Source organism: Eutrema salsugineum, unplaced genomic scaffold (assembly GCF_000478725.1).
Source record: "Eutrema salsugineum unplaced genomic scaffold, Eutsalg1_0 scaffold_14, whole genome shotgun sequence".
Classification (NCBI taxonomy): domain Eukaryota; kingdom Viridiplantae; phylum Streptophyta; class Magnoliopsida; order Brassicales; family Brassicaceae; genus Eutrema; species Eutrema salsugineum.
The window spans coordinates 3,375,020-3,401,115 of record NW_006256877.1 but is presented as its reverse complement, the minus strand read 5'-3'; the positions used below and the strand labels follow the sequence as shown (position 1 = coordinate 3,401,115).

General features: G+C 38.4%; 3 protein-coding genes across 3 annotated transcripts; 2 read left to right on the top strand and 1 right to left on the bottom strand.

Annotated features, from left to right (window-relative positions):
• Positions 1–206: 206 nt before the first annotated feature.
• Positions 207–2,051, bottom strand: LOC18023032 (F-box/LRR-repeat protein 4). The gene has a single exon (XM_006405427.2). The coding sequence runs from the start codon at positions 1,849–1,851 to the stop codon at positions 388–390; it is 1,464 nt and encodes a 487-aa protein (XP_006405490.1). The 5' UTR covers positions 1,852–2,051; the 3' UTR covers positions 207–387.
• A 7,623-nt stretch (positions 2,052–9,674) lies between these two features.
• Positions 9,675–20,785, top strand: LOC18023031 (nuclear pore complex protein GP210). The gene is made up of 36 exons (XM_006405426.2): positions 9,675–10,009; positions 10,297–10,562; positions 10,738–10,904; positions 10,988–11,204; positions 11,488–11,834; positions 12,334–12,513; positions 12,587–12,722; positions 12,809–12,957; positions 13,145–13,256; positions 13,369–13,940; positions 14,045–14,168; positions 14,295–14,572; positions 14,665–14,775; positions 14,937–14,999; positions 15,192–15,383; positions 15,621–15,680; positions 15,840–15,908; positions 16,128–16,274; positions 16,351–16,470; positions 16,576–16,692; positions 16,849–17,004; positions 17,099–17,161; positions 17,257–17,327; positions 17,425–17,836; positions 17,968–18,070; positions 18,165–18,274; positions 18,463–18,534; positions 18,686–18,761; positions 18,863–18,970; positions 19,060–19,201; positions 19,279–19,332; positions 19,427–19,646; positions 19,755–19,809; positions 19,892–19,983; positions 20,089–20,152; positions 20,229–20,785. Exons 1-36 carry the CDS (start codon positions 9,828–9,830, stop codon positions 20,606–20,608), a joined length of 5,787 nt encoding a protein of 1,928 aa, XP_006405489.1. The 5' UTR covers positions 9,675–9,827; the 3' UTR covers positions 20,609–20,785.
• A 496-nt stretch (positions 20,786–21,281) lies between these two features.
• LOC18023030 (probable ribosome biogenesis protein RLP24) lies at positions 21,282–23,221 on the top strand. The gene is made up of 5 exons (XM_006405425.2): positions 21,282–21,461; positions 21,844–21,946; positions 22,354–22,467; positions 22,576–22,712; positions 22,822–23,221. Exons 2-5 carry the CDS (start codon positions 21,866–21,868, stop codon positions 22,985–22,987), a joined length of 498 nt encoding a protein of 165 aa, XP_006405488.2. The 5' UTR covers positions 21,282–21,461; positions 21,844–21,865; the 3' UTR covers positions 22,988–23,221.
• Positions 23,222–26,096: the final 2,875 nt, after the last annotated feature.

Below are 26,096 nucleotides of genomic sequence, written 5' to 3'. Positions count from 1 at the left end.
TCAAAACTCTTGCAAAGAGGCTGTCAAGGAATTGAAGGACTCTCCATGCCTGTTTTGCTAGAAGGGCATTCAATATATTTCTTTTTTCTCCTTTGAAACTAAATTCCAAATCATTTTAAGGGTCTATACAAGGATGGGGTTATAATATTGAACTGCTAAAATATTTGTACTTGACTAGGATTTGTTATGCTAATAGAGTTCTGGGTTTCACTAAACCGAAACAAACTTATATACAGTAATAGTATATATACATCATTGGGTATCCATATTATTCATGTTCTATACTGTCATACATATACTTCACACTAGATAGTTTTTTTTGTGTGTGTGTGTGTGCGTGTGTGGGGACATCAAATGCTTTTCTACTTCAAACGCTAATCCAAGTAATCACCAAGGAACATCTGAATCAAGAGCAACAACTTCAATGAACTTACTCGAAGCCCATTTCATTGCATCCTCTGTTATCTTGTTCTCTTCAACCACAATCTTCTTCAAGCATTGTGAATTCAGCACAAAAGCCTCCACTTCACCAGCCTGAATCAATCGACAACTTACAATGTCTAAATCCCTCAACTTCACACAGCTCTTGTTCAGAGCAACCAACACTGAACCTGTCAAGTTCTTACATCCTCTCAAGTTCAGCTCAACCAAGCCATTGCAAGAAGCTAACATCGAAACTAACTCTTTAACGAATAACCACTCATTAAACGACAGTTCCAATTTCCTCAATCTCCCCAAATGCTGTCCTAATGTCGCCAACAAACCGCGTTCTCTCTCGACCGCGTCGCAGCTAAGCAAAGAAAGCTCTTCAAGAGTCCAGCTAAAGCTTGAAGCTAACACCTTTAAACTATGACCAGTCACAAAGTAACAGCTTGTAAGCCTAAGAGTAGATAAAGATTTGAAATTCGCAGCGAGAGAGACGAGATGCTCGTCGACTAAATCCATAGGTAAACGCAAATCGAGTTTCTGCAAAGTATCATTACATCTCGCATTGTTCATGAAATAAACCAATCCATCTTTGTTTCCACCATCATGAATCAACAGAGACTTGAGAGATTCACAAGTCTCTGAAACTTTCAGCAGAACAACATCAACTATACTCCTACATGTCCTAAGCTCAATCTCTTCAAGATTCTTTAGACACAAACCGAAAAACTCGGTTTCTCCAATGGTTCCACAAGATTTTAGACTCAGTTTCTTTACCTTTCTGCATCTCTTCCACAGCCAGTTAACTCCGGTATCGTCTGATTGGATTCCGGTTAACGAAATCGACTCCAGACCCAACTCGACAACTTCCGGGTCAGGGTTTGACCCGGATTTCGAAGAGTTTCCCGAGTGGACATCGACAGAGAGTTCCTTGAGAGACGGAAACGAAGCGACCCAATCGAAGGAAACGGGTCTATACAATTTGAGAGAGAGAGAAGTGAGAGATTGACTAAAGAAAGGAAGCAAGGAAGATGAAGGAACTGGGTTGACTAAAAAACAGAGCTTTCGGAGATTGAAGCAGGAGGAAGAGACGATCGAGATGAGATGGTCGTTGAAAACCGGTTCCGCCGCGGCAGCATCGGAAGGCGAGCGAAATTGGTTCGGAATTTTGGAGTCGATGAACCAGACGAGAGAGAGGGAAGAGAGACAAGGATGGTTACGGAGGATAGAGGGCAAAAGGGTAATTACCGAGCTGTCGTGAGGGTTGATTCGCAAGGACAAGGAAGTCTTTGAGGCTCTGTAGAGACGAAGCCATCGCTTGGATACAAGAGGAACTGATTCGTAAGTGGGTAACGAAGATGGAGGAGACGATGGCAATCTCGTAAATATCTCGTGGAGAATCTCGTCGAACAGAATTTCCTCCATTTTTGGGGGAAGTTTTGTTGCCTCTGGAAATCGAATTGAAACAGACGAAGAAAGAACAAGTTTTGGCTGAGGTTTTGTTTGGGTTTTTGGACGTTTTGTGTTCCTCTTGTGTCTCTTGGCTTTGCTTTTGACACTTGTGTTGTGTTGTTGATTCTTCGTTTACGCAAGAGACACAAATTGTTCTTGATAAAAAAATGGAGCTGTGTTGTTGTCGTATGAAATTCTCTCATTTAATACCATTAACTTAAACCTGGTTAAATAACGTAAAGATTCCTCATTTAATTCTACAGAAGAAATAGTTATAGGATATTTGGCGGGTTGATAATGTTTTTTTCATTACCTCATAGAATATTATATAGTACTCCAACTTCTTTTTTTTGTTAAAGAATAGTACTCCAACTCGAAATAAAAAAAACTTCATAGAAGAAACAGACCAAGCTTATTTTGTAAGATAATCAGCAATAATATTTACAATATGATATAACAAATTGTAAAGTGAATAAAGGTGGAACGAAAATGAAATAATTCGTCAATTTCTGAGGTCAGAGCCGGCCAATCTTCCTCTTTGATTTTGATTTTTGTGTTGACATTATCAAATATCAAATATCGAATATAATATTTTAAGGAATTGTGAGTCTATCGTTCTTAATCAAACTGTAAAGAAGCAACCTTCTTGCTTGTGGGCAAAAATAGAACTTTTCTTAAGTAAGTATTTCCAGTTTTACATAAAAAAAATTAGGTGAGAGACGTTAAGTAAGGAGTAGGTAGGTGAATTAATTTTGGTAAGGGTTGAGTTGTCGTTAAAGATAACAATTAAAATAGCGTAAAACAAAGATAAAGCGACCTTTCTTAATAACGAAATAAGAGCGTGAGGATATATGGCGCGTAGAAAAATATTCCAGTCAGCTTTTAAGAACTTCCGAAAGTAAAGAAAGCGACTCAATACTTTTAAATGTTCACCAAACCCCTCCCGAATTTAACTGATATATCAAATTACGAAAAGTTTTGTCAAACAAAACTCGGTGACATCGAGGGATGTGAGGTTTTAATATTGATTTCAACCTCTAGTCTTAGCTCTTAACCTGAACTACTTAGATCAATTAACCTTGATACTTAGTTTGTTTGTTGTTTTCAAGCAAGACACAAGAAAATTTGGTAACCCAGTTCCCTTTCGGTACGTCTGGGGAGAGACGGTACTCTCAACGGTCCACTATAATCGATCAAGTGTTTACAATAATGAGTTTGTTACTTCACCGTTAAACTCACGTATCTCTCTTCTTTCCTTTGTTTCAGGTACCACTAAGAAGAAAGACCAGAAACTAATTCACCTCAGTTTCAACCACAGATGCCTTAACCCAGAAGATGAAGACGAAAGCCTGAAAAAACCCTTAACCGTGTATCTCTGTTTCTCTTCTCCTTCTCTCGTTAAGTATCTCTGCTCTCTCTCAAAGTCTGCAACTCCAAAAAAGTTTTATATATAGCTTTGAGTAATCATGTGGGCCTTATACCCTAGCCCAACATCAGTTTCTCTTGCACACTCTTGTAAACACACGTATGGGCTTGAGCCCAAAAGAATAGAAGCTTTGCCCAGATAATGTGTAGTTGACCATTATCTTCTCCTTTGGTTTTATCGACAAACTCCACAAATCTCCACCTTGTCGATTCAACCACCAAAAACTACGACATCTGCCTGAGACGAAATCCTCCGTCGCCTCTCCGTCATGTCACCGTTCTAGTGGACCTTCTCCGGCGCTGCTCCTTCTCCGACTTCACCGTCGTCCTTGAAGCTCGCCATCGTCACGATTCATGGCTTTAAACAAGCCGATGAATCTCACCACCGTCTCTGCAAATGAAGCACCACGATTCCAGCTTAACCGCCGTTTCGTCGCTACCGGCGTTCATCTCCACTGTCGTCTTTACCGACGATAGCATCTGCTGTCGCTGATTTAACCATCACCGACCCAACATCTCAACTTTTTCACCGGAGCATGTCAAAACCCAGAAATCGTCGACTATTTCTAGATCCTCTCATTTCCGATGATAGATTGATGTTAATTCATCCTCACCGCTGACTGATTCCGCTGCTACCTTAACCGATGCAGCTCAGCTCTGCAATCCCAGGTAAATTCCGAAACTCCCATAGCCATCTCTTTACCAAAATGTTATTTCAGTTTCTGTTGCTGTGATTTGCAATTACTTCTGAAATCTTACTGTCTTCCTTTTCATCTGCAGCTGCTGAAGACACTTTTGATTTCAAAAAACCAAGCATCGTGAATTGCAGGTAAAACCCCAAATTCCTTTGACGCTTCCAAACTTTCAAATTTGACCACCTGAAAATTTTGCCATTTGAGAAGATCAACCCGTAATGAAACACTTCTTCTCTGTTACCCTGAAATGATGACTTTTACCAATCTCATCTCACATTTTTCAAACTTTACAATCTGAAAAACTTTGTCGATTTCTTATGTTACCGATACTGAATTTTTTTTTTTCAATATCTTCTGTCTTTGTGAGATGCCCAAATCGACAAGAGTAATCTCAAGACGCTTTTGAAAACAACTACGGAATTACATTGAGAAGCACCAGGAACTTCTCAAACGTGTTTCCAGGTAAGCACTTTGTGAGCATGTCTGCTGGATTAGCTGTAGTGTGAACCTTTAGGATCTTGACTGAACCTTCATCGACTATATCTCTGATAAAATGATATTTGGTATCAACATGCTTTGTTCTGTCATGGTGCACACTGTTCTTTGCTAAACATATAGCACTTTGTGAATCACAATTGAGTTTAAAACTGTCCTCTTTAAAACCCAATTCACCACACAATCCCTTAAGCCACAGACCTTCCTTAGTAGCCTCAGATAGAGACATATATTCTGCTTCCGTAGTAGATAAAGCAACTACTTGTTGTAGACATGATCTCCAACTGACCGTATTGCCACCAACTTTGAAAACATAGCCTGAAACTGACCTTCTCCTGTCTAAGTCTGTAGCATAATCTGAATCACAAAACCCTTCAATCTCAAATTTCTCTGATTTTGTGAAAGTAAGACATACTCCTGTAGCTCCTTTTAAATACCTCAAAATCCACTTAACCGCAGCCCAATGAGATCTTCCTGGATTCGCCATGAATCTGCTAACCAATCCAATGGCAAAGGCTAGATCAGGTCTTGAACCGATCATAGCATACATCAGACTCCCCACTGCACTTGCATAGGGAACTGAATCCATCAATCTACTCTCTGTTTTTACCTCCTGCTCTGTTAGACTCTTAAGCTTAAACTGCGAATTACTTGGAGTTACAACAGCCTTGCAATCCTCCATGTTAAAAGTTCTTAAAACCTGCTTAAGATATCTTTCCTGTGATAACTTGAGAGTACCTTTCTTTCTGTCCCTGATGATATCCATACCAAGAATTCTAGTCGCTGGTCCTAGATCCTTCATCTCGAACTTTTTACTTAAGCTTGCCTTCAAGGCTTTGATCTTTTCCATATTCTTTGCTGCCACAAGCATGTCATCGACATATAGTAAGAGATAAACCATATCATCAATACATGATCCCTTAGTGTAAACACATGGATCCCTAGCGCTCCTTTGAAACTCCATTGACTTCATGAATTCATCAAACTTCTGATTCCATTGTCTAGGTGACTGTTTCAAACCATATAGAGATTTCTTAAGAAGACAGACCTTGTCTTCGTTTCCCTTCTCTATAAAACCCTCTGGCTGACTCATGTAAATGACTTCATCAAGTGTACCATGTAAGAAAGCAGTCTTCACGTCTAGTTGCTCCAATTCCAGATCAAAATTAACCACAACTGACAACATGATTCTAATAGAAACATGCTTAACCACCGGAGCAAATATTTCGTTGTAATCCACTCCTTCAACCTGTGTAAATCCCTTAGCTACAAGTCTTGCTTTGTATCTAGGTTCTTCAACACCTGGAATGCCCTCCTTGTACTTGAAGATCCACTTACACCCAACTATTTTTTGCTTTCTCGGCTTAGAGACAATCTCAAAAGTTTCATTTTTATCCAGAGATTGTTTTTCTTCTTCCATAGCCTGCTTCCACTTCTTCCAGTCTTTACTTTGTCTAGCTTCTGCGACTGACTTTGGTTCATTTAACTCTATGCTTTCAGCGCTAGTTAAAGCATAAGCTAAATAATCAGCATCCTCAAACCTCGATGGTGGTTTGATAGTTCTTCGCTCTCTGTCTCTTGCCAGCAAATAATCATCAAGAGACTCTTCTTCATCCTGATTTTCTTGTTCTTCCTCAGATTCCTGCTCCTCTTCTGATTCTGAATGTTCCGAAGTAGCTCCACCTTGACCAGCAGAATCTGTATTTCCTGAAACCTCTCCACCTTGACCAGTGGACTCTTGAACCGAACCATTTGGAGTAGGTCCTTGGATCAATCCAGCTTTGAAAGTAACTTTCTTCTTCTTTGTAGATTTTGTTACTTCATTCTGATCTCGGTCCTTATACAACTTTTCCTCATCAAAGACTACATTCCTGCTGTTAGTACATTTTCCATCCTCCGGAATCCAAACCCTGTAACCTTTAGTACCCTGTGGATATCCTAAGAAAATCCCTTTAACAGCTCTTGGACTCATCTTGTCTTGTATTACATGAACATATGCAACACAACCAAATCGTCTGAGATGACTGTAATCAACCTTTGATCCTGACCAAACCTCTTCAGGAATCTTGAACTTCAGTGATGCATTTGGTGATCTGTTTATGAGATAAACTGCAGTAGAAGCTGCCTCAGCCCAAAATTTCTTTTCCATTCCTGTTTCTGCTAACATACACCTGATCTTCTCAGCTATTGTCCGATTCATCCTCTCAGATACTCCATTTTGCTGTGGAGTATAAGTGCAAGTTCGATGTCTTTTAATCCCTGAATCCTGACATAGCTTATCCATCTGATTGTTGCAGAACTCTAATCCATTATCAGTTCGCAGACGCTTTATCTTCTTACTCTTCTGATTTTCCACTAGTGCTTTCCACTCTGAAAAATTTTCAAACACTTCGTCCTTACTCCTTAGGAATCTGATCCAAACCTTCCTTGAGTAATCATCAATGAAAGTAAGAAAGTATCTACACCCTGTCATGCTTGGCTCGTTTGACACTGAGCCCCAAAGATCACTGTGAATGTATTCCAAAATACACGTAGTAGTGTGTTGGCCAACTGGAAAATTCTGCTTGTGAGACTTACCAAACACACACTTTTCACAGAAATCTAAAGTGTGGACTTCCTTTGAGTCTAGATAACCTCCTTTGACCAGAAGATTCATGTTCTTAAGACTCATATGTCCTAGCCTTGAATGCCATCTGTTCGTTAGATTTACCTCCGTCCTGACCACAAATGCTTCTCCTCTCACAACTGTTCCCTGCAAATAGTACAGCCCGTTCTCATATTTTCCTGAAATCACTTTCTGGCCCTTCTTGTAGAAAGTAACTATGAAGTCCTTCCCTTCATACTTGCACCCGTTCTTCTCTAGCTGGCCATAAGAGATGAGATTTTTGCTCATGGTTGGCATGTATCTCACATCAGTTAATATCACGGTAGCTCCTTCTGAGTTTATGATCTTGATTTTCCCAATGCCTTTGACTTCGCTGTGAGTGTTGTTACCCATCATCACCTTTCCGCCATCAACTTCTTTGAAGTCATACAAGACATCTCTATCAGGTGTAATGTGGAAAGTACACCCAGAATCTATGACCCATTCATCCATAGTGTCTTGGACGCTTGCTGTTAAGATCATAGGTTCCTCTCTTTCATGTACTACATTTGCAGAGTCTTGTTTCCCATACTTTCTTTCAGGGCACTCTTTCTTGTAGTGTCCTTCTTTCCCACATATCCAACATTCTCTAGCTTTTGGTTGATTCTTTGGTCTAGACTTCGACCTTGAATCTCTGCTCTTGGATCTACCTTTACTCTGACCTGTAGTCCTCTTTTCAGACCTCCCTCTACTTGCAACCAAAGCATCTGCACTTGACTTTGGTTTTCCTAGAAGTCCACTCTCTTTTAGCTCGATTTCCTTGGCATATGCTGAAGCGGTAACTTCATTCATAGTAAGTGTCTCTTTCCCGTTGCCGTATTTGAGAGTATGAACTAGTGAATCAAACTGCTTAGGTAAGCTAGACAACACCTGAATTGCCTGATCTTCATCACTTATAGTTATACTCAAGCTCTCCAAATCGTCCACCAGTCTAAGAAACACGTCAAGATTCTCCTCTATGCTTTTGTGCTCTTCCATCTTAAAACTGGCAAATCTCTGCTTCAGATAAATGCGATTTGGTAAGGTCTTTGTCTGGTAATCCTTTTCTAGAGCTTTCCACACACCTAGAGCTGTTGTTTGCTTCATAACCTTCCGCAAGACCAGATTACTAAGGCTGGAACATATCAAGTTCTTTGCCTTTTTGTCTGTCTCCTTCTTCTTTGGATCAACCGGAGATGGAGTTGCCTTAGCATCTGTCTCATCTTCTTTTCCTTTTCCTTTGTCAGATGCTGCGCTAGTTTCTTCCTCACTAATTGCAGAATCTAACCCTAGATTTTCAAGAGCCATAAGCATCTTGAATTTCCACATACCAAAATCTCCTTTACCATCAAACTTCTCCACCTTAATTTTACCAAAAGATGGTTCCATGATTCAGACTTTGTAGATGTTATCACTTGATTGAATAACTTGGACTTTCCCGAAACAACACCAATCGCAGATCAGAAACTGAAACCGTATCCTCCGCTTAAACCTGGTGCTCTGATACCACTTGTGAGGTTTTAATATTGATTTCAACCTCTAGTCTTAGCTCTTAACCTGAACTACTTAGATCAATTAACCTTGATACTTAGTTTGTTTGTTGTTTTCAAGCAAGACACAAGAAAATTTGGTAACCCAGTTCCCTTTCGGTACGTCTGGGGAGAGACGGTACTCTCAACGGTCCACTATAATCGATCAAGTGTTTACAATAATGAGTTTGTTACTTCACCGTTAAACTCACGTATCTCTCTTCTTTCCTTTGTTTCAGGTACCACTAAGAAGAAAGACCAGAAACTAATTCACCTCAGTTTCAACCACAGATGTCTTAACCCAGAAGATGAAGACGAAAGCCTGAAAAAACCCTTAACCGTGTATCTCTGTTTCTCTTCTCCTTCTCTCGTTAAGTATCTCTGCTCTCTCTCAAAGTCTGCAACTCCAAAAAAGTTTTATATATAGCTTTGAGTAATCATGTGAGCCTTATACCCTAGCCCAACATCAGTTTCTCTTGCACACTCTTGTAAACACACGTATGGGCTTGAGCCCAAAAGAATAGAAGCTTTGCCCAGATAATGTGTAGTTGACCATTATCTTCTCCTTTGGTTTTATCGACAAACTCCACAAGGGAAAATAAAATACTTTTTGTCAATTTGGTATATGAAATAACGGGAAATCTGAAAATCATAAAATCCTAACATACCGAATTACAAAATCAAATACCCAAACCCAAACCCAAGGAAGAGTCTTGTGCTGAAATTCGAAACATATGAGAATCTAGGGAACAAGGTTTACAAGATTGAAGATTCTAAAATCCCAAAAGCCAAAAACGGGAAGCAGCTTTATCCAGAAAACATAAAACAACACGCTGTTTCCTCATCCGCACGTGGCACCTGAAATAATCAAAAAGCCAACGGCGCGTGACGAACACTCGACCACGGAGATGCTAACGCGACAGCATATCTTCCAACACCACCAGTGAAACTCAGCCACGTATCATAATTTCACCGTCGTCTCTCTCAATTTTCTTCTCTTTTTCCATAAACCCCCTGAAAACCCCTCTTCTTAGGGTTTCATCTTCGATTCCTCGAACTCTCACTGACACTCCGATTTCACGGCCACTCTTCACTGTTCAAGCTACAGATTCTAATTATTCAGCTTAAGCTCCTTCTTCAAGTATAGTCTCTTTTGTTATGCGTTGATGTAGCAAAAAGAAAATGGTTCGTTTCTCGTCCTGCTTCTTCGTTCTGGTTCTGGGTCTGGTTCTGCTTTCGATTCGAGAAGCTTCTTCGCAGTTGGGCTCTGGTCCGCACATTACCGATGTCAATATACTCTTACCTCCAAGGATGAAGAATCCAGTAGAGTATCGGCTTCAAGGAAGTGATGGCTGCTTCAAATGGTACATTTACTCATTTCTATAAGCTCGTCTTTGTTATCTTCTCCAATTTAGCCTAGCTTAGATATTTTCTTAAAATTGTGATAAGCATGAGCTTAATTAAGGAATGATTGCCTTTTCTTAACTGGAGCTTGAAATTTCGTTGGAACATGATGATTAAGGAGTGGTTTATTTAATTTCCTTGGTGAACATTGAATCACATCTTGTTCAGGGTAAAATGTCTCTGTTTAGTCTAAAAATCTCTGAACAAAGTGATTACAAATCTGGTTTTGTTTGCTTTTACATTCCAGGTCATGGGATCATCACGACATTCTCTCGGTTACGCCTGAGTTTAATTCGAGCAGTCATTGCTCGACCAGCGCGCGACTAAGATCGATTTCTCCTTACAGTGGTAGAAAGGAAACCGCAGTTTATGCCACTGATATACAGACAGGGATGGTGATTCGGTGCAAGGTGTTTATTGACAACTTCTCACGGATCCAGATTTTTCATAATTCTATCAAGCTTGATCTTGATGGACTTTCCATGCTCAGAGTCCGCGCTTTTGATAATGAAGGTAAAGTGCTTTCTCTGGATTAACTGTGTCCTTTCATAACCTTTTCTTCATTCCTGCTTTAAAACTGGATTTTTAGTTTATCAACCACATTCTTTATAGCGTAATATTTGGATATCATGTACTGTTTCTCTTTAGTTTGTGCTGTATTTCTGAATCTGCTGAAATCTTTCTGCAGAAAACGAGTTTTCCTCTCTGGTCGGTCTACAATTCATGTGGAAGCTAATGCCTGAAAGTGGTGGATCAACGCATCATCTTGCTCATGTGCCTTTGAAGGAATCTCCATTGACTGACTGTGGGGGACTGTGTGGCTACTTGGATATCCAGAAAAAGCTTGAGGATAGTGTATGTATATCTATTGAGGGTGAATTACTACTGAATCTGAAAGTTTCATGGATGAGAAATCTAATGCGGCATGGTAAATGCAGGGGGTATATGCAGATTTGTTTGTGGTGAAGGGAACCAAAATTGGACATGAAAAAGTTTCAGTTCATCTGCTTGAGGCTCCTCTTACCCATATAGCCGATGAGATAGTACTAACGGTAGCAGAGGCCATGTCACTTGAACCTCGTTCACCAGTTTATGTCCTTATGGGAGCTTCTTTTAGTTACACTTTAAAGGTCATGCGTGGGAATGTTCCTCAAGGTTTGTCTGCATCTTATAGATTTTTTTTGATTTTTTTTTATTAAGCACTTTTTGAGGTATTCGATAACCTTTTGTTTGATAGCTCAGGTTATTTGATATCTATATCATATGAAAATGAGATCCTTGGTTCATTCTCATATTAATCTGGCGGATTATTTGCTTTAGGATGTCTCAGTGGTGTTGATTCATATTCTGACTGTCATTGTAACTCGAGTGTAACAAACTGTGTCATGTTGCGTATAAGTCTCGTTCTTTATTGGCTACTTTTTATTGTATTTTGCAGCCGTGCATCTGCCATCATCAAATCACAGATGGTCTGCGTTGAACGCTTCTGTTGTTCAAGTGGATTCTTTGATAGGTCTGACTAAAGCATTAAGCTTGGGGGTAACAACTGTTATTGTTGAGGATACTCGGGTTGCTGGCCACATTCAAGGGTCATCTATTAATGTTGTCACTCCAGATACTTTTATCTTGTACATATCACCGTGGTCAATGTCAGGGGATCCTTTTACAGAATCTAAACCTTTTCCATCATCGATGCATTGGTATGTGGTGTCTGGTCGTCAATATCTAATTCAAACGAAGATTTTCTCCGGGAGACCTGATGCACATGAAATCTATATTACTGAGGTATTTCCCTTTTCTTTTTTTTTTCCTCTTTGCATTTACAGGAAAACATTGCATGCTCATGTTAATGTTGCTTTAGTCTCTATGTGTGACAATGTTACTTTGCCTCAACATTTTCTCAATTAAAGAACGTGGGGCACAATTTTTTAATCTATAGGTTGTAAGAGTAACTACACTGTCTTTGGTTATTTCCTCCACTTTTTACTGATTGTGATGCGGTCATATGAGCCTCTTTATACTGCACATGTGTTCTTACTTGGAAAGGGAACTGCTGGTGACTACACATCTTCAAATCTCTGAGGGGCGGAATCAAAATGGAAATAGAAAACTGTAGAAAAGCCTGATGACGTATATTTTGTGGCCGTTGTTTCTCGTTGCTGTTTGTTTGTGCTTTTAGTTTATCTTTCTTTGGCCTAGTTATACCCAGATGATCTGCTGTAGATAATATTCCTCATTATTCTTGGTATGTTCAACATAATAATTTCCTATGTCTTGATCGCAGACGGATGATATCAAACTTTATGGAGACAGTTCAGATTATTGGAAAATCGTCTCACTGCCAGATGATCTTTCCTCTGAATATGGTTGGCGAAATTCTAGAATTTTGAAAGCAGTCTCACCAGGATTAGGAGAGCTGACAGCTACATTGACTTACTTCAATGGGGATCAGGATTCAAAAGAGGTGAGAGAACTAGAATTCCTCTCTTTGGAAATCTTTTTGTTTACTGCAAGTTCAACAACTCCTTCTCTGGCAGGTTCTCAAGGTTGTCCAAGAGATCATGGTTTGTGAAAAAGTGCAGTTCATATTGAACAGTGAAGATGACACAGCTAAGATTCTACTCCCTTGGACTCCTTCTGTTTATCAGGAGATGGAGCTAACTGTGACAGGAGGTCAGTTCCCAAGCTATGGTTTTCGTAACTTATTCTTTCCAGTTTGAAAACCCACGGTGACTTGATATTTGTTCTACTTATTGTAGGTTGCGCGAAAGCATCGAGTGACTACAAGTGGTTTACTTCAGATATGAGCATTTTGTCTGTGTCAGCTTATGGAATTATCCAAGCAAAGAGGCCTGGAATAGCCACTGTAAAGGTCGTGTCGACTTTCGACTCACAAAATTTCGATGAGGTACATTGACTTTTCTTTTTGCTAATTCCATCAGTTGGTGCTTCAACAAAATAGAGAACATATATTTATTTTAAATTCCAAGAGGGATAGATCAGGAGCATATCCAAATGGTCAACCTTTTTTGTGACTTATCATGCTATGGTTCTACTCTTTATAATGGTGCAACGGATATTTTTATTCTTCGTAGGTTATTGTTGAAGTTTCCATTCCATCCTCTATGGTTATGTTGCAAAACTTTCCAGTAGAGAGAGTTGTTGGATCACACCTGCAAGGAGCTGTCACAATGAAGGCTTCAAATGGTTTATGACCGAAACTTGTCTTTTGTCACTTCTGGTGTTTAGTTATCATCTCTCTTTTTGTTTTGCTTTGTTTTCTTGTATAGTTTGCTAACTAAAAATTCTTATATATCAGGTGCCTCGTTTTCTAAATGTGATGCTTTTAATTCATTGATAAAGTGGAAGACGGGGAGTGACTCTTTTGTTATAGTTAATGCAACATCCGAGATGATGATGTTGGAAGAACTAAGAAGCATTGACTCCGGTTCTCCTTGTTCTCGGGTTTATATATATACTTCATCTCCTGGCCGCACAGTGCTACAAGCAACTCTGGCAAAAGAGTTCCATTATTTTGATAAGTCTTTGAGTGAATCAATTGATTTGAAAGCAAGTTTAAGTATCGGGGCCTATCTGCCACTTTCTGTCAGACAAGATAGTGATGGGAATCATCATGGTGGATATTGGTTTGATAAGACACAAGAAGAAACTGATTTTGGGGTTAGTAAGCTATATCTTGTACCTGGGACATATGTTGACGTTATGCTTCTTGGGGGACCTGAAAGGTGGGATGAGAATGTTGAGTTCACCGAGACTGTGAAGAAATTGAATGAAGACGAGGAGGATCTTATAAGTGGAGTTAATATTCATCATAACTTTGACCGCCATGCTAACATGTATAGAGTTCTGTGCCAGACACTGGGTTCCTATGTAAGTTTCAGGCAATCGATGCAATTACTTTATTCTTTGGTCTTACTTTTTATATCTAAAGTGAATGATGACATTGTCACCTCTCCCCGCTTGTATTCATTTAGAAACTGGTCTTCCTGCGTGGGAATTTGGTGGGTAAGGACCATCCTATACCTGCAGTGGCAGAAGCTTTCTTGTCTGTTCAATGCAGCTTACCAGCTTCCGTTGTGCTCATTGTTGATGAACCTGGTATGATTAATATCTCCCATTCCACAGATTGGATCATTCAGAGTTTCTCTACGAGTTGATTTACCTCCATTGTTTAGTTATGCCATGATTTGCTCATAACATGGGGTTTTTCATGTCATTTTACAGTTAACAAGCTTGATGTGGTAAGAGCTGCTAGTCAAGCTGACAGGGCACCAGGAAGACTTCGTGTAACTCCTGTGACTGTGGCAAATGGGCAAATAATTCGAATGGCTGCTGTTGGTATTAGCGACTTTGGAGAAGCTTTTTCGAACTCCTCAACTCTTTCTCTCAGGTGGGAACTGAGTAGTTGCAACAATTTGGCATACTGGGACGATGATTATAATTCAAAAATGACAAAGTCTAGCTGGGAGAAATTTCTGGCTCTTCGTAATGAATCAGGATTGGTAAAATTATTAACTAATTCATTTTTCATTGTTTTATTCTTCAGACCTCAAATTGATTTTCTTTTAATATTTATGATTTACTGTTTTGACAGTGCACTGTCCGTGCCACAGTTTCTGGTATTGATCATTCTGTAAAAAGCCAATACTCATCTCTGCTCCCAGAAGGTTCTGAAAGTACCCTCACAGATGCTGTACGCTTACAGGTATGTAATTTGTAAGACTAATGCAATAGCTTTATCCTTTACTCCCACGTATCATTATCTTCTAATCACCCTTAAAGCTCAAATTGGATCCCCTTCAGTTATCTGGTACCCTTGTTTCGATTTAGTAGTTTCTCATTTCTGTCAACTCATTGACTTTGCAGTTGGTTTCTACACTAAGAGTCACGCCAGAGTTCAACCTGGTCTTTTTCAATCCTAATGCCGAGGTATTCCCACTCATTAACAAGTGTTTCCCTTTAGAATCGTGGTAGATGACTGATTGATAGTTTGATGCATACTTTGAGACTGCAGAATCATGCATGTATCTGCATTTTCCAAGATTTTTCTGTCTCTGGTTCTATTTGGTTTGAGAGCACCAGAACTGGATTTGTAATGTTTCAAAAGTTTCCTTTCTGAAGGTTAGTTTGTCAATGACTGGAGGTAGCTGTTTGTGGGAAGCAGTTGTGAATGATTCTCGTGTGGCAGAAGTGATTCGACCCCCGTCTGGCCTGCAATGTTCGCAAATGATGCTGTCTCCAAAAGGGTTGGGGACTACACTCGTGACAGTATACGATATTGGGGTTTCTCCTCCACTTTCAGCTCTTGCAGTGGTAAGTTGTAACTCTGAACTAGATAATTCGGCTCCATAAACATGTGGGATGTCATTGATTTGTTAGTTTACATTGAACATGAGTACATGACTATGACTTCTATGCTGAGTATATTTTGGAGATAATGATGTGGCCTGCTCTGTGGAGATCAGTGTATACTTTGTCACTCTTGAAATTAGTCGTAATCTCAATGAGTTTCATGAACCCTGGGTTTCTCATCCTATTCTTATTATACAGATCAAAGTTGCAGACTTGGACTGGATAAAGATTGCATCTGGGGACGAGATAAGTATAATGGTATGTTTAGCAAGGCTTATTGTCCTTTCTTCAATGAGTTTCATGAACCCTGAGTGTCTCATTTTATTTCCTTCCCGGTTTTTTAAAATTCTTTTTTCGGTTCCGCATTGTTTTCTGTTATCTTTAGTATGATATTCTCATGCTCTTCAAATGTGGCAGGAAGGAAGTACACACTCTATTGATCTATTGACTGGCATTGACGATGGGACAACCTTTGATTCTTCCCAGGTTTAAGGCGAAACTTTTGTAGATATTTTGATTCACACTTTCTTGTTTTTTCTTGCTATATTTTGGAAATATCCTATAAGCATTGTCTATCTAACTTCACCAATCTAACATATCTGATTTTTGGACATAAAAGTTAAAAAGGATCATCAGAAAAAATTACTGATTTTCTTATTAGCTTTTAATACAAATGGTTGATTGCTGAACTGTCAATGAGTGCAGTACCCACTTATGGACATTATGGTGCATATTGAAGATGATCTCGTGGAGCATGTTACTGTCGATGACAATTCACTTTCTGTTGGTGAACACGTGATAACTTCCTCTTTTAAAATAGCTGCTAGACGCCTGGGAATCACAACCCTATATGTAAGTTTATTTCCTGACTCTTTCAATGCAGTCATAACTTTGTACTAGTACATCTGAAGCAATATCTTTTTAATAGGTTAGCGCAAGACAACGATCAGGAGATAAAGTACTAAGCCAAAGTATTAAAGTGGAAGTTTATGCCCCGCCAAGACTTCATCCACAAGGAATATTTCTTGTTCCTGGTGCTTCTTACGTGGTATGATGGAAATATACATATATAATTTTGTTTGGTACAGCCATCTTTATTTTTGTTGTTCTCTCTTGATTTTTGTGCTGATCAGCTTTTTGTTGCCTTATATAGCTCACTGTTGAAGGAGGCCCAACCATGAATGTTTCTGTTGACTACACAACCGTGGATAACAAAGTTGCAAAGATAGAAGAATCAGGACGTCTCTATGCAACATCACCCGGTAACACGGTGCGGGAACAATGTTTTTCGAATATTCCTTGTCTTTTCAATATTAGTCTGATACAGCAGAAGTGGATTTGGCTATTAATTCATTTCCAACCAGACTTTTGGAAATATGTAAACTCAAAAGATATGGCACTTTGACCTGATTTCTTTGATGACCAGACAATCTATGCGAAAATATATGGGAGTGAAGGTACTGTAGTTTGTCAGGCAGTTGGCAATGCCGAAGTAGGTCTTCCTGCTACTGCAATACTGATAGCTCAAAGTGACACCGTGGCCGTTGGCCATGAAATGCCTATATCTCCATCATTTCCTGAGGTGAGAATCATAAGCCAGAAAGAATTTGGTGCTTATTAACTCTTCTGGAATCTTTTCTCAGTTGCAAAAGAGTGACTTTTTTTCATACTATCAGGGGGATCTTTTGTCTTTTTATGAGCTTTGCAGAGAATATAGGTGGACTATCGAAGATGAGGAGGTTCATTTCACTGTTCACCTTATCCTTTAAATAGTAATCTATTTTATTTTCATTTTCTATGTTAATGACAGATAACTCTGTTTTTCCATTTTAAGGTGTTAAGTTTCCATGCATCCTCCATTGACGTGGAAGAGAATGCTGGCTTTATTAATGTCGTTGAAGGAAGGTAAATTAAGATTATTACATGTGCTCTAGCATCTACATCGTAAATGCGAACCATTGTCCAATCATTATTAATTAGCAGCTTATCTTTTCCATTGCAGATCAGCTGGCAAAACCAGGGTCACAATTGCCTTCTCATGCGATTTCGTGTCTCCTGGCTTGTACTCTGAATCTAGAACATATGAAGCGTCAATGATATTATCCGTTGTGCCTGATCTCCCTCTTTCTCTTGGTGTTCCTATGACATGGGTTCTTCCGCCTTTTTATACGTCATCTAGCCTATTGCCTTCATCTCTTGAGCCACTGAAGCACCGGGATGGTCAAAGTCACAGAGTCAATATAGTATATTCCATATTGAAAGACTGTAGTTCTCGGGCTGATTTTGAACGAGATACCATATCGATAAATGGCCAAAGCGTCAAAACAACAGATAGCGACAATGTTGCATGTATTCAGGCTAAAGACCGCACAAGTAGAAGGATTGAGATTGCTGCGTGTGTGAGAGTTGCAGAGGTATTTTGAATCTGTGGAACTATCCTTCAGTAGCGAGGCTAGTTGTCTGCTCTAGTTTCCAGCCACTCAGATTCGCTATTTTTCTTTATTAGTTTCTTGCATCATTTGTTGGTAACGCAGAATTTTATCAGGTTGCTCAAATAAGAATGAAGAGTGAGAGAATTCCGTTACATGTGATTGATCTTGCTGTTGGCGGTGAACTGGAACTTCCAATAAGTTACTATGACACTTTAGGTAACGCTCTCATACTTTTATGTGCATCCTTTGTTTTCTTGATCTATTTGCTTCTTCTTTTATTTAACATCGTTGTCGTTTTTTTTCCGTAAAGGAATCGCTTTTCTCGAAGCACATGGTGTTACTACATACAATGTGGAAACCAATCATCGTGATATTGTATCCATTAAAACTGTCAATGACCAAACAAGTGTCTACATCAAGGTGCGTTGATCCTTATAATAAACTTTTAGTGATACATGCGGCGCTGATATAACAGAATCTGTCAAGATAGTTTATTCATGTTGGTTAAGAAGTCTTCTCCTTGGCATAGAGTCTATCTTTTGTCTGTTCTGACTTTCATGGTTACTAACTATATGCTTCTCTCCAATCTCATTGTCTTTATAATGAAGGGAATGAAACATGGCAAAGCTCTTATTCGAGTATCGATTGGCGATAACGTCAGGAAAGTAGACTACGTTCTGGTATGAGCTATGTCATCTATATTGTTATCCAACATTTTATAAAGATCGGTTCCATTGCCTGGTAGCTGGTTGTGTAGCTATACTTAAAATTTCTTATGATATCTGCAATTGGCTATATCACAGGTTTTTTTTTTTTTTTTTGGTTTTTCAGGTTTCAGTTGGAGCGCATATCTATCCTCAAAACCCGGTCATTCACACTGGAAGTTCGTTAAATTTCAGCATAACTGGTAAAATGTCAAATCAAATCCACATGTTTAAGCCATTTTATGCCCGTCCTGGTGAACAACACATCTCTTACAAAATCTAAGACACTTGAAATGTTATATAGGGGCAGATCATCACGTCTCTGGACAGTGGGTTACGTCCAACAGAAGTGTCCTCTCTGTCAATGTGGCATCCGGCCAAGCAGAAGCGATTAGCCAAGGCTCAGCTCACGGTAATATCAATTTATCTTTTCAATTGTATTTTTAGGGAACAAAGAGATATTCTCTATCCCGTTGCTGATCCTGTATTGCATCTGCATAGTTACATTTGAAGGTCATGGTTTGAAACTGCAAACAAAAGCCACAGTGCTACCTGGAAACACCATATATATTGACTATCCTAGAGAAACACTAACAAATGTCCACGTCCCTGCGGAAGGATATAGATTTCCTGTGAAATTCAGGTATGTAATCTTTTAATTTTGCTTTTAGTTAACATATAGATACACTTATTTGCTAATGATGAGATAAAATGCAACAGGGAAAATGGAAACAGGGCCATGTTTAACTGCCATATAGACCCTCCATTTATAGGGTATTGATGCTTACTTTCTTGCAGTGAATTTCTGCGTATGTATGTACAAAATATGCATGGTTTTGTTTTGACTCTCATTTTTCTTGGATTTAAGATATGCAAAGCCATGGGTGGATCTTGATACTGGCAACAGTTATTGCCTTTTCTTCCCATACTCACCGGAGCATCTGGTTCACTCAGTGTCTAAATCAAAAGACATGAAACCCCATGTGTCCTTCTCCATTAATGCTTCACTCAAAGAAGCTCGTCATGTTTCGGGATCAGCATCTGCACTTCTCATTGGAGGGTTTTCTGTAACATGGCCAACTAATAAGGTTATTAAATTTCTTAATTCCTTTCCATTTCTTGAAACTTTCGCTATTCAGAGGTTATATTTCCGAATATGTTGCTTTATGCAAGTTTGACTTGGAAATATCTTGCAGCTAAATGTAAACCCGGATTCAAACAAGACCACAATTTCGATACTGGGGAACACCGGTAAAATCCATATATCAATTGTTAGTTCGTTTTATTTTTCGTTTGAGGAGATGCAAAGGACACTTAAAACTACTCATCGCAGATGTTCAAATTAACTGGCGCAACAGAGGTAGGTTATCGATCAACTTGATCAAGAGAGAAGATTATGGTATCGCAGGGCGTGCACTGTACGAGGTGATTTCTCACTTGAAAACCCTAATTATAAGCTCGGTAACTTAATCTATCCGATAAAAAAACAACAATTTTGTAAGCTATCGATATTCATCAACCTTTTTTCAGGTCAATGTGCTAAGATCATCAGAGCAATTCACAGATATCATACTCATCACTCTCCCTGCCACTGGTGAGCTTATAGAATATATACTGTTTCATGCTGTAGAAAAAGGCACTGTTTCATGTTGTATTAACTGTTTTTGCAGGCCAAACTGTAGAAATCGATTTCTCCTACGACACGAGCGAGTCCCTAGCAGCGCCGTCTCAGAGAAAAGATGGATACTCGTTTTTGTTCAAGATGCTATGGGGTGTATTAGTGGTGATTCTATCGGTGATCATCTTGATGAAAGTGATAGATAGACCAATTGGTCCAGCAGGAGGAGCCAATAGGGCTGGGAAAAACGTTGTAGCAGCAGCAGCAGGAGCACCGGTGACACCGGAAAGAAGAAGCAGTGCGGTTATATACCATGAGGAATCTCCAAGAACACCATCACCTTTTATGGAGTATGTGAAGAGGACTGTGGATGAAACTCCTTATTACAGAAGAGAAGGAAGGAGGAGGTTTAATCCTCAAAACACTCTGTAGAAAATTTTGTTATGAGTTGTAAGCTCTGTTTTATTGTTTGTAATCCACCAAAACCTTAGGCAATGTTTATATAACTTGTGCATTGTTGTTATTCTTTGATCATTACAGTTTGAATTGGATTCGTAATTTGCCTGATATAGGCCGGCTATTTGTTTTTTTTGTTGAGAACTTTTAATTAGGGGTCTTATTTGATATGAAATTCGATGTGATTTGAGGTTCACAGAAAATTATTTGATTAAGGTTCACATTAGCAAGTATGTTTTAAAAGTTTTGATAGGCTTCTTTATTGTTTAAAGCCTTTTTCCGATCTTTTCCATCTTGCTTTCGACACAAGTAAGTCATGTTCATCAATTTTTAAAGATAATATGTCTATGTGAATGTTTCCTTGCTCGTGTCTTGTATGGTTCTCTGGCTTAAATTGTCTTTAGTTGTATTGTTCTTTAGCTAAAATGACCAATTATGTATATTCTTAGAATTTGATTATGTGTTTCGAAACTAATGGCATCTTTGGGAGTTTAGCACATAAGACTATAATAGGTCTACAAAATATTCTGTATATGTATTTGTCCATGTGTTCCATAGATGCAAATCAAGCATTTTTAGTGTTTTTTTCATGTAATGGTAAACTATAAAAAATAAAACCTATAACAATCATTTTTGATTGGGCCAGTTTGAAGCCCATTAGTCACGTCATCATCTTCCTCGTTTTTATATCTAGGGTTTGTTTTCAGAAGAGGTTTTGAGCGGCCGCCTAAACCGCCGAACCCAATTAAAACCACGGCGTAGGAACACTGATCTTCTCTTTACCCTAATTTCCTTGAAATTGCTCTCGCAAGTCTAGAATCACCCGTAGGTTTGTCACGCAAAATCTCAAATCTTCTTTCTCTCTTTTCATTCTCCTTTTTTTAATTATCTCATTCGATTTGTTCCGTTATGATTATCTTATTGTTGAAATCTGTTTTTTTTTTATAAAGGGTAGTTATTGTTAGAATTTGCGCGATAAATTATCCGAAAATCTTCCTGCTTTCATCTTATGACGAATTTTGAGCGAAACCAACAATTAGATAAAAACTGAAACTTTTCTCTCTACTTAGTATTGTTTATGAGTAAAACTTATTTATGGGGAAATACCTGACTAGTTGTGTTTTATGGTCAGTTTTTGTGGGTTTAGTTTCAGTTTTATGTCATAAAGTTCGCTCCTTTTGATCTATGATTCCTCTGTGTTCTTCTTATAGGGATCTTTAAGGAGGAGACGAAATGAGATTGACCAATTGTTGGTTTTGTTCTTCAACAATATATCCTGGACATGGTATTCAGTTTGTCCGCAACGATGCAAAGGTAATTTAATCATGAATGGACGAGAAACACTGTTGCTTGAGTTTCACATTGGTTTGTATGGTCTTGAAAAGCTTTGATATGTTCCTGCTTTGTACTCACAAATAAGCTCTGCACATCAAATTTTCTTTGATTCTATATATCTTGTTGCTCGTATCTTGTATGGTTCTTTAGCTCAAATTACCATTTTTTGATATGTATCTCTATTTTTGGAGTTTATCTATTTACTCTTGAAAACTCAGTGTCTATTCGTTCGGTTTAAGTGGTTATTGGAATTTTGTATATAAGAGATCTAGTACAAGTATATCATTGGTGTTTATCGGTTTACTCAGACAAGCACTCTCTTTAGTCTTGTTTTCTAATGCATATTGTGATTCAGTTATAAGCAATACTTTCTTCTCCCTCTGCAGATTTTCCGGTTCTGTAGGTCTAAATGCCACAAGAACTTTAAGATGAAGAGGAACCCGCGTAAAGTAAAATGGACTAAAGCATTCAGAGCCGCACATGGAAAGGACATGACTAAGGTACTACGAATTGATTTGATCAAAACTCTTTCAGCAAAGGAATTTATAATTTATCGTAGGTAATGATCACGCTTGTCTTTTTTCCTGTGTGTTTCCTTTCCACAAAAGGATAAAACTTTTGAGTTTGAGAAGAAGAGAAACAGACCCGAGAGATATGACAGGAACGTTACAGAGAACACGCTCAATGCCATTAAGAAGATTGATAAGATCAGAAGCGCAAGAGCAGCCGATCATATCAAAAAGAGGTCAATTCAATATTTCTCGTCCCTAACCTCATTCACCTCATTCAGATCCTTGAAATTAGACTCTTGTTGTTGATTATGATTGGTTTTTTGTTATTTGTGTGGGACTTAGGTTGAAGCCAAACAAAAAGAAGATAAACGATGATGCACTTGGTGAGATTGATCAACACATTAACTTGATCAAGGCACCAGACGCTCTCCAACAAGATTCAGAGAAGAAGAAGAAAGTTTTGGTCTCCAAAAAGAAGTCTGTTCAAAACGAAGCCATGGAAGAGTGATTCTGTGGAAACATTAAAATCCATTTCAAAGATATCCACTCACTCTTGAAGCTGTTCACCAAAAAGCCAAAAAAGTTTTGTTTTTTTTGTACCGATAACAGGACTTTAGATTGTTTTTCATTTTGGATTGTATTATTATGCTACTTGATAGAAGGGAAACAGACTTAAGACTTAAGAAAGTAATGTCATGCCTCTCTTCTTTGGTGGTGCTTTGGTTAATTTCATTCTAATTATGCTAAACTATAAGATCTTGGTTTGATATATTATATATATATATATAAATACTCAAATTGTTTCATTTCTTTCCATTAATAGAGTGGAAAAGTATTTTGCAAAAAACAAAAAACAAAAAATACAATAGAAAAGTATTATTCATTTTGTTTGAAGAAGAAAAAAAAGTCATCAAAGCTTTAATCATTTGAAGATAATAAATATTGAGAATATTACGCCATCTTGATGAGAAAGTTATAGAATCATGAACATGAATAGATTTGATGGTATTATATTATTAATGAAACATGCGCTAATCTTTTTATTTTTCTTCTTGTTCCTTCAGTTATACAAACATCATTTTACTCTTTACCCCCCAATTCAAAAGAACGTGAACTTGATGAAAGCTAGTTCACATGTATTGTTTGTCAAAGACCAATTAATACGAGAGTAGAAATGTAAATTTGGATGTGCTTCATTTTCTGCAGAATTATAGGCTTACTACTTTACAGGCTTTTGGCTTTGATGAACGATGGATCAAGTGGATTATGGCAACAGTCAACACTGTTGAATACTCTGTTTTAATTAATGGAACTCCCCAGAGTCGAATAGTTCTAGGCTTGAGGCAGGGAGATCCTTTATCTACTTACCTCTATATACTATGTGCAGATGTTCTTAGCCATATGATTCAAAATCACCATGACGCAGGCAAAATCAGGGGAATAAAGATCGGCAATGGAGTTCCTGCTATCACACATTTATTATTTGCAGATGACTCGTTGTTTTTCTGTCAAGCAAATAATAAAAACTGTAAGGCACTTCAAGAAATCTTCAGAGTGTATGAATCATGGTCTGATTAACAAATAAATCCATCAAAGTCAACAATTACTTTTGGAAGCAGAATTCCAGGTGATCTTCAAGAGCGGTTAAAAAGAATCCTCGGCATTGATCAAGTTGGTGGTGGTGGAAAATATCTCGGTTTACCGAAACAGTTTGGACGCAAGAAAAATGAGATGTTTGAGTACATTATAGACAGAGTAAGACAAAGAACATCTAACTGGAGTGCTCAGTTCTTATCTCAAGCTGGAAAGGAAATATTGATCAAATCGGTCGGAATATCAATGCCAGTATTCTCTATGTCATGTTTTAAGTTGCCAGTTCATATCACAGATGAAATAAGCAGTTTATTAATGAGTTTTTGGTGGGAAAAGGGGGATCAGCAAAAAGGTATTCTATGGATTGCTTGGAAGAGATTGCAATTTTCAAAAAGAGATGGTGGTATTGGCTTTAAAGATTTGGCTCTTTTTAATGATGCGTTGCTTGCAAAACAAGCTTGGCGTCTATTAAAATATCCAAATTCGCTATTTGCACGTTTGATGAAGGCTAGCTATTACAGAGATTCAAATATCCTTGAGACAAAAAACAGAGCTAATCAGTCTTATGGATGGAAATCTATAGTTTATGGCATTGAACTTTTAAAGAAAGGAGTTACTCATATTATTGGAGATGGTGAAAGGACTCGAGTTCAAACAGACAATTGGCTTTTAACACCTAAACCACGACCAGCAAGATTGCAAGTGCCAAATGAGGATCTATGTGTTAGCTCTCTGATTTCCAGAGTTAACAATAGAAGACAATGGGATATTGAAAAGATCAATGAATTGGTTGTTGCGGAAGATAGAGATTTGATTACAACTCTATACCTTTGTCAACAACAAAAAAGTGATCGCATAGTCTGGAGCTTGGAAAAATCAGGAGAATACTCGGTTAAAAGTGCTTATTGGCTTGCTTTCAATGAAGCAAGATCTCAGAATCCAGATATAACTATACCCCATGGAGACCCGCTTTTGAAATTGCAGATATGGAATTCGCCTATCATGCCAAAAATAAAGCATTTTCTGTGGTGAATCTCTTCACGAGCTATTGGTGTTGCAACTAGATTAAATACAAGAGGAGTCAATTTAGACTACCAATGTCAACGTTGCTGCTCTGCTCCAGAAACGATTCTCCATACCTTCTTCACATGTCCTATTTCCCTCATGATCTAAAGATCATCTTCCTCCCTTTGGAAACCAAATATTTTGCATAATCACGATGTTGATGACTTATTAAGGAGCATTGATTTACAAAGCAATCCACGTCTCACTGCGTCTCAAAAAATGCTCCATTTCTGGATCTTATGGCGAATTTGGAAATCAAGATGCAACTTAATTTTTTGAAAGATACGCGTTTGTCCGCTTCAGGTCAACAAGGATGCGGAAATTGATGTCTCACAATGGCTCACGGCAACAGTTCATGGAACTTCCCACTATAATTTAACTGCAACTTCCAAAGCTTGCTTAAAATCTTGGACATGTCCACCTTTTGATATGTTCAAATGTAACTTTGATGCCAGTTTTAACTTGAACAACAATAACTCTTTGGCGGGATGGATTGTAAGAGATCACAAAGGAATACCCTCTTTCTGGGGAGCTTCACTCATGGGATTGGGAACAACACCTTTAGAAGCAGAAGCCAAAGCTCTACTAACAGCTATGCAACATACTTGGACGTCAGGACTAAGGAATATTGTTTTTGAGGGAGACTGCAAATTCTTAATCGATGTTCTGAATGGCAAATCTGAAAATTATCAAATCTCAAACATCTGTTCTGATATCCTTCACTGGAAGCACTTGTTCCTCAAATGCATATTCATGCATACTTCAAGAGAGAATAACACTCCGGTACATCTCTTAGCTAAACATGGTCCTCCTAATAATCTGTTTTATTCTGCAAAAACTTCTCCACCTTTGTGGTTGTCAAATGCTGTATTCAAAGATTGTAATTTTTACCATAATCAATAAGTCTGTTTGTTTGCTGAAAAAAAAAAACTACTATTGATACCAATTTGCATGATAGA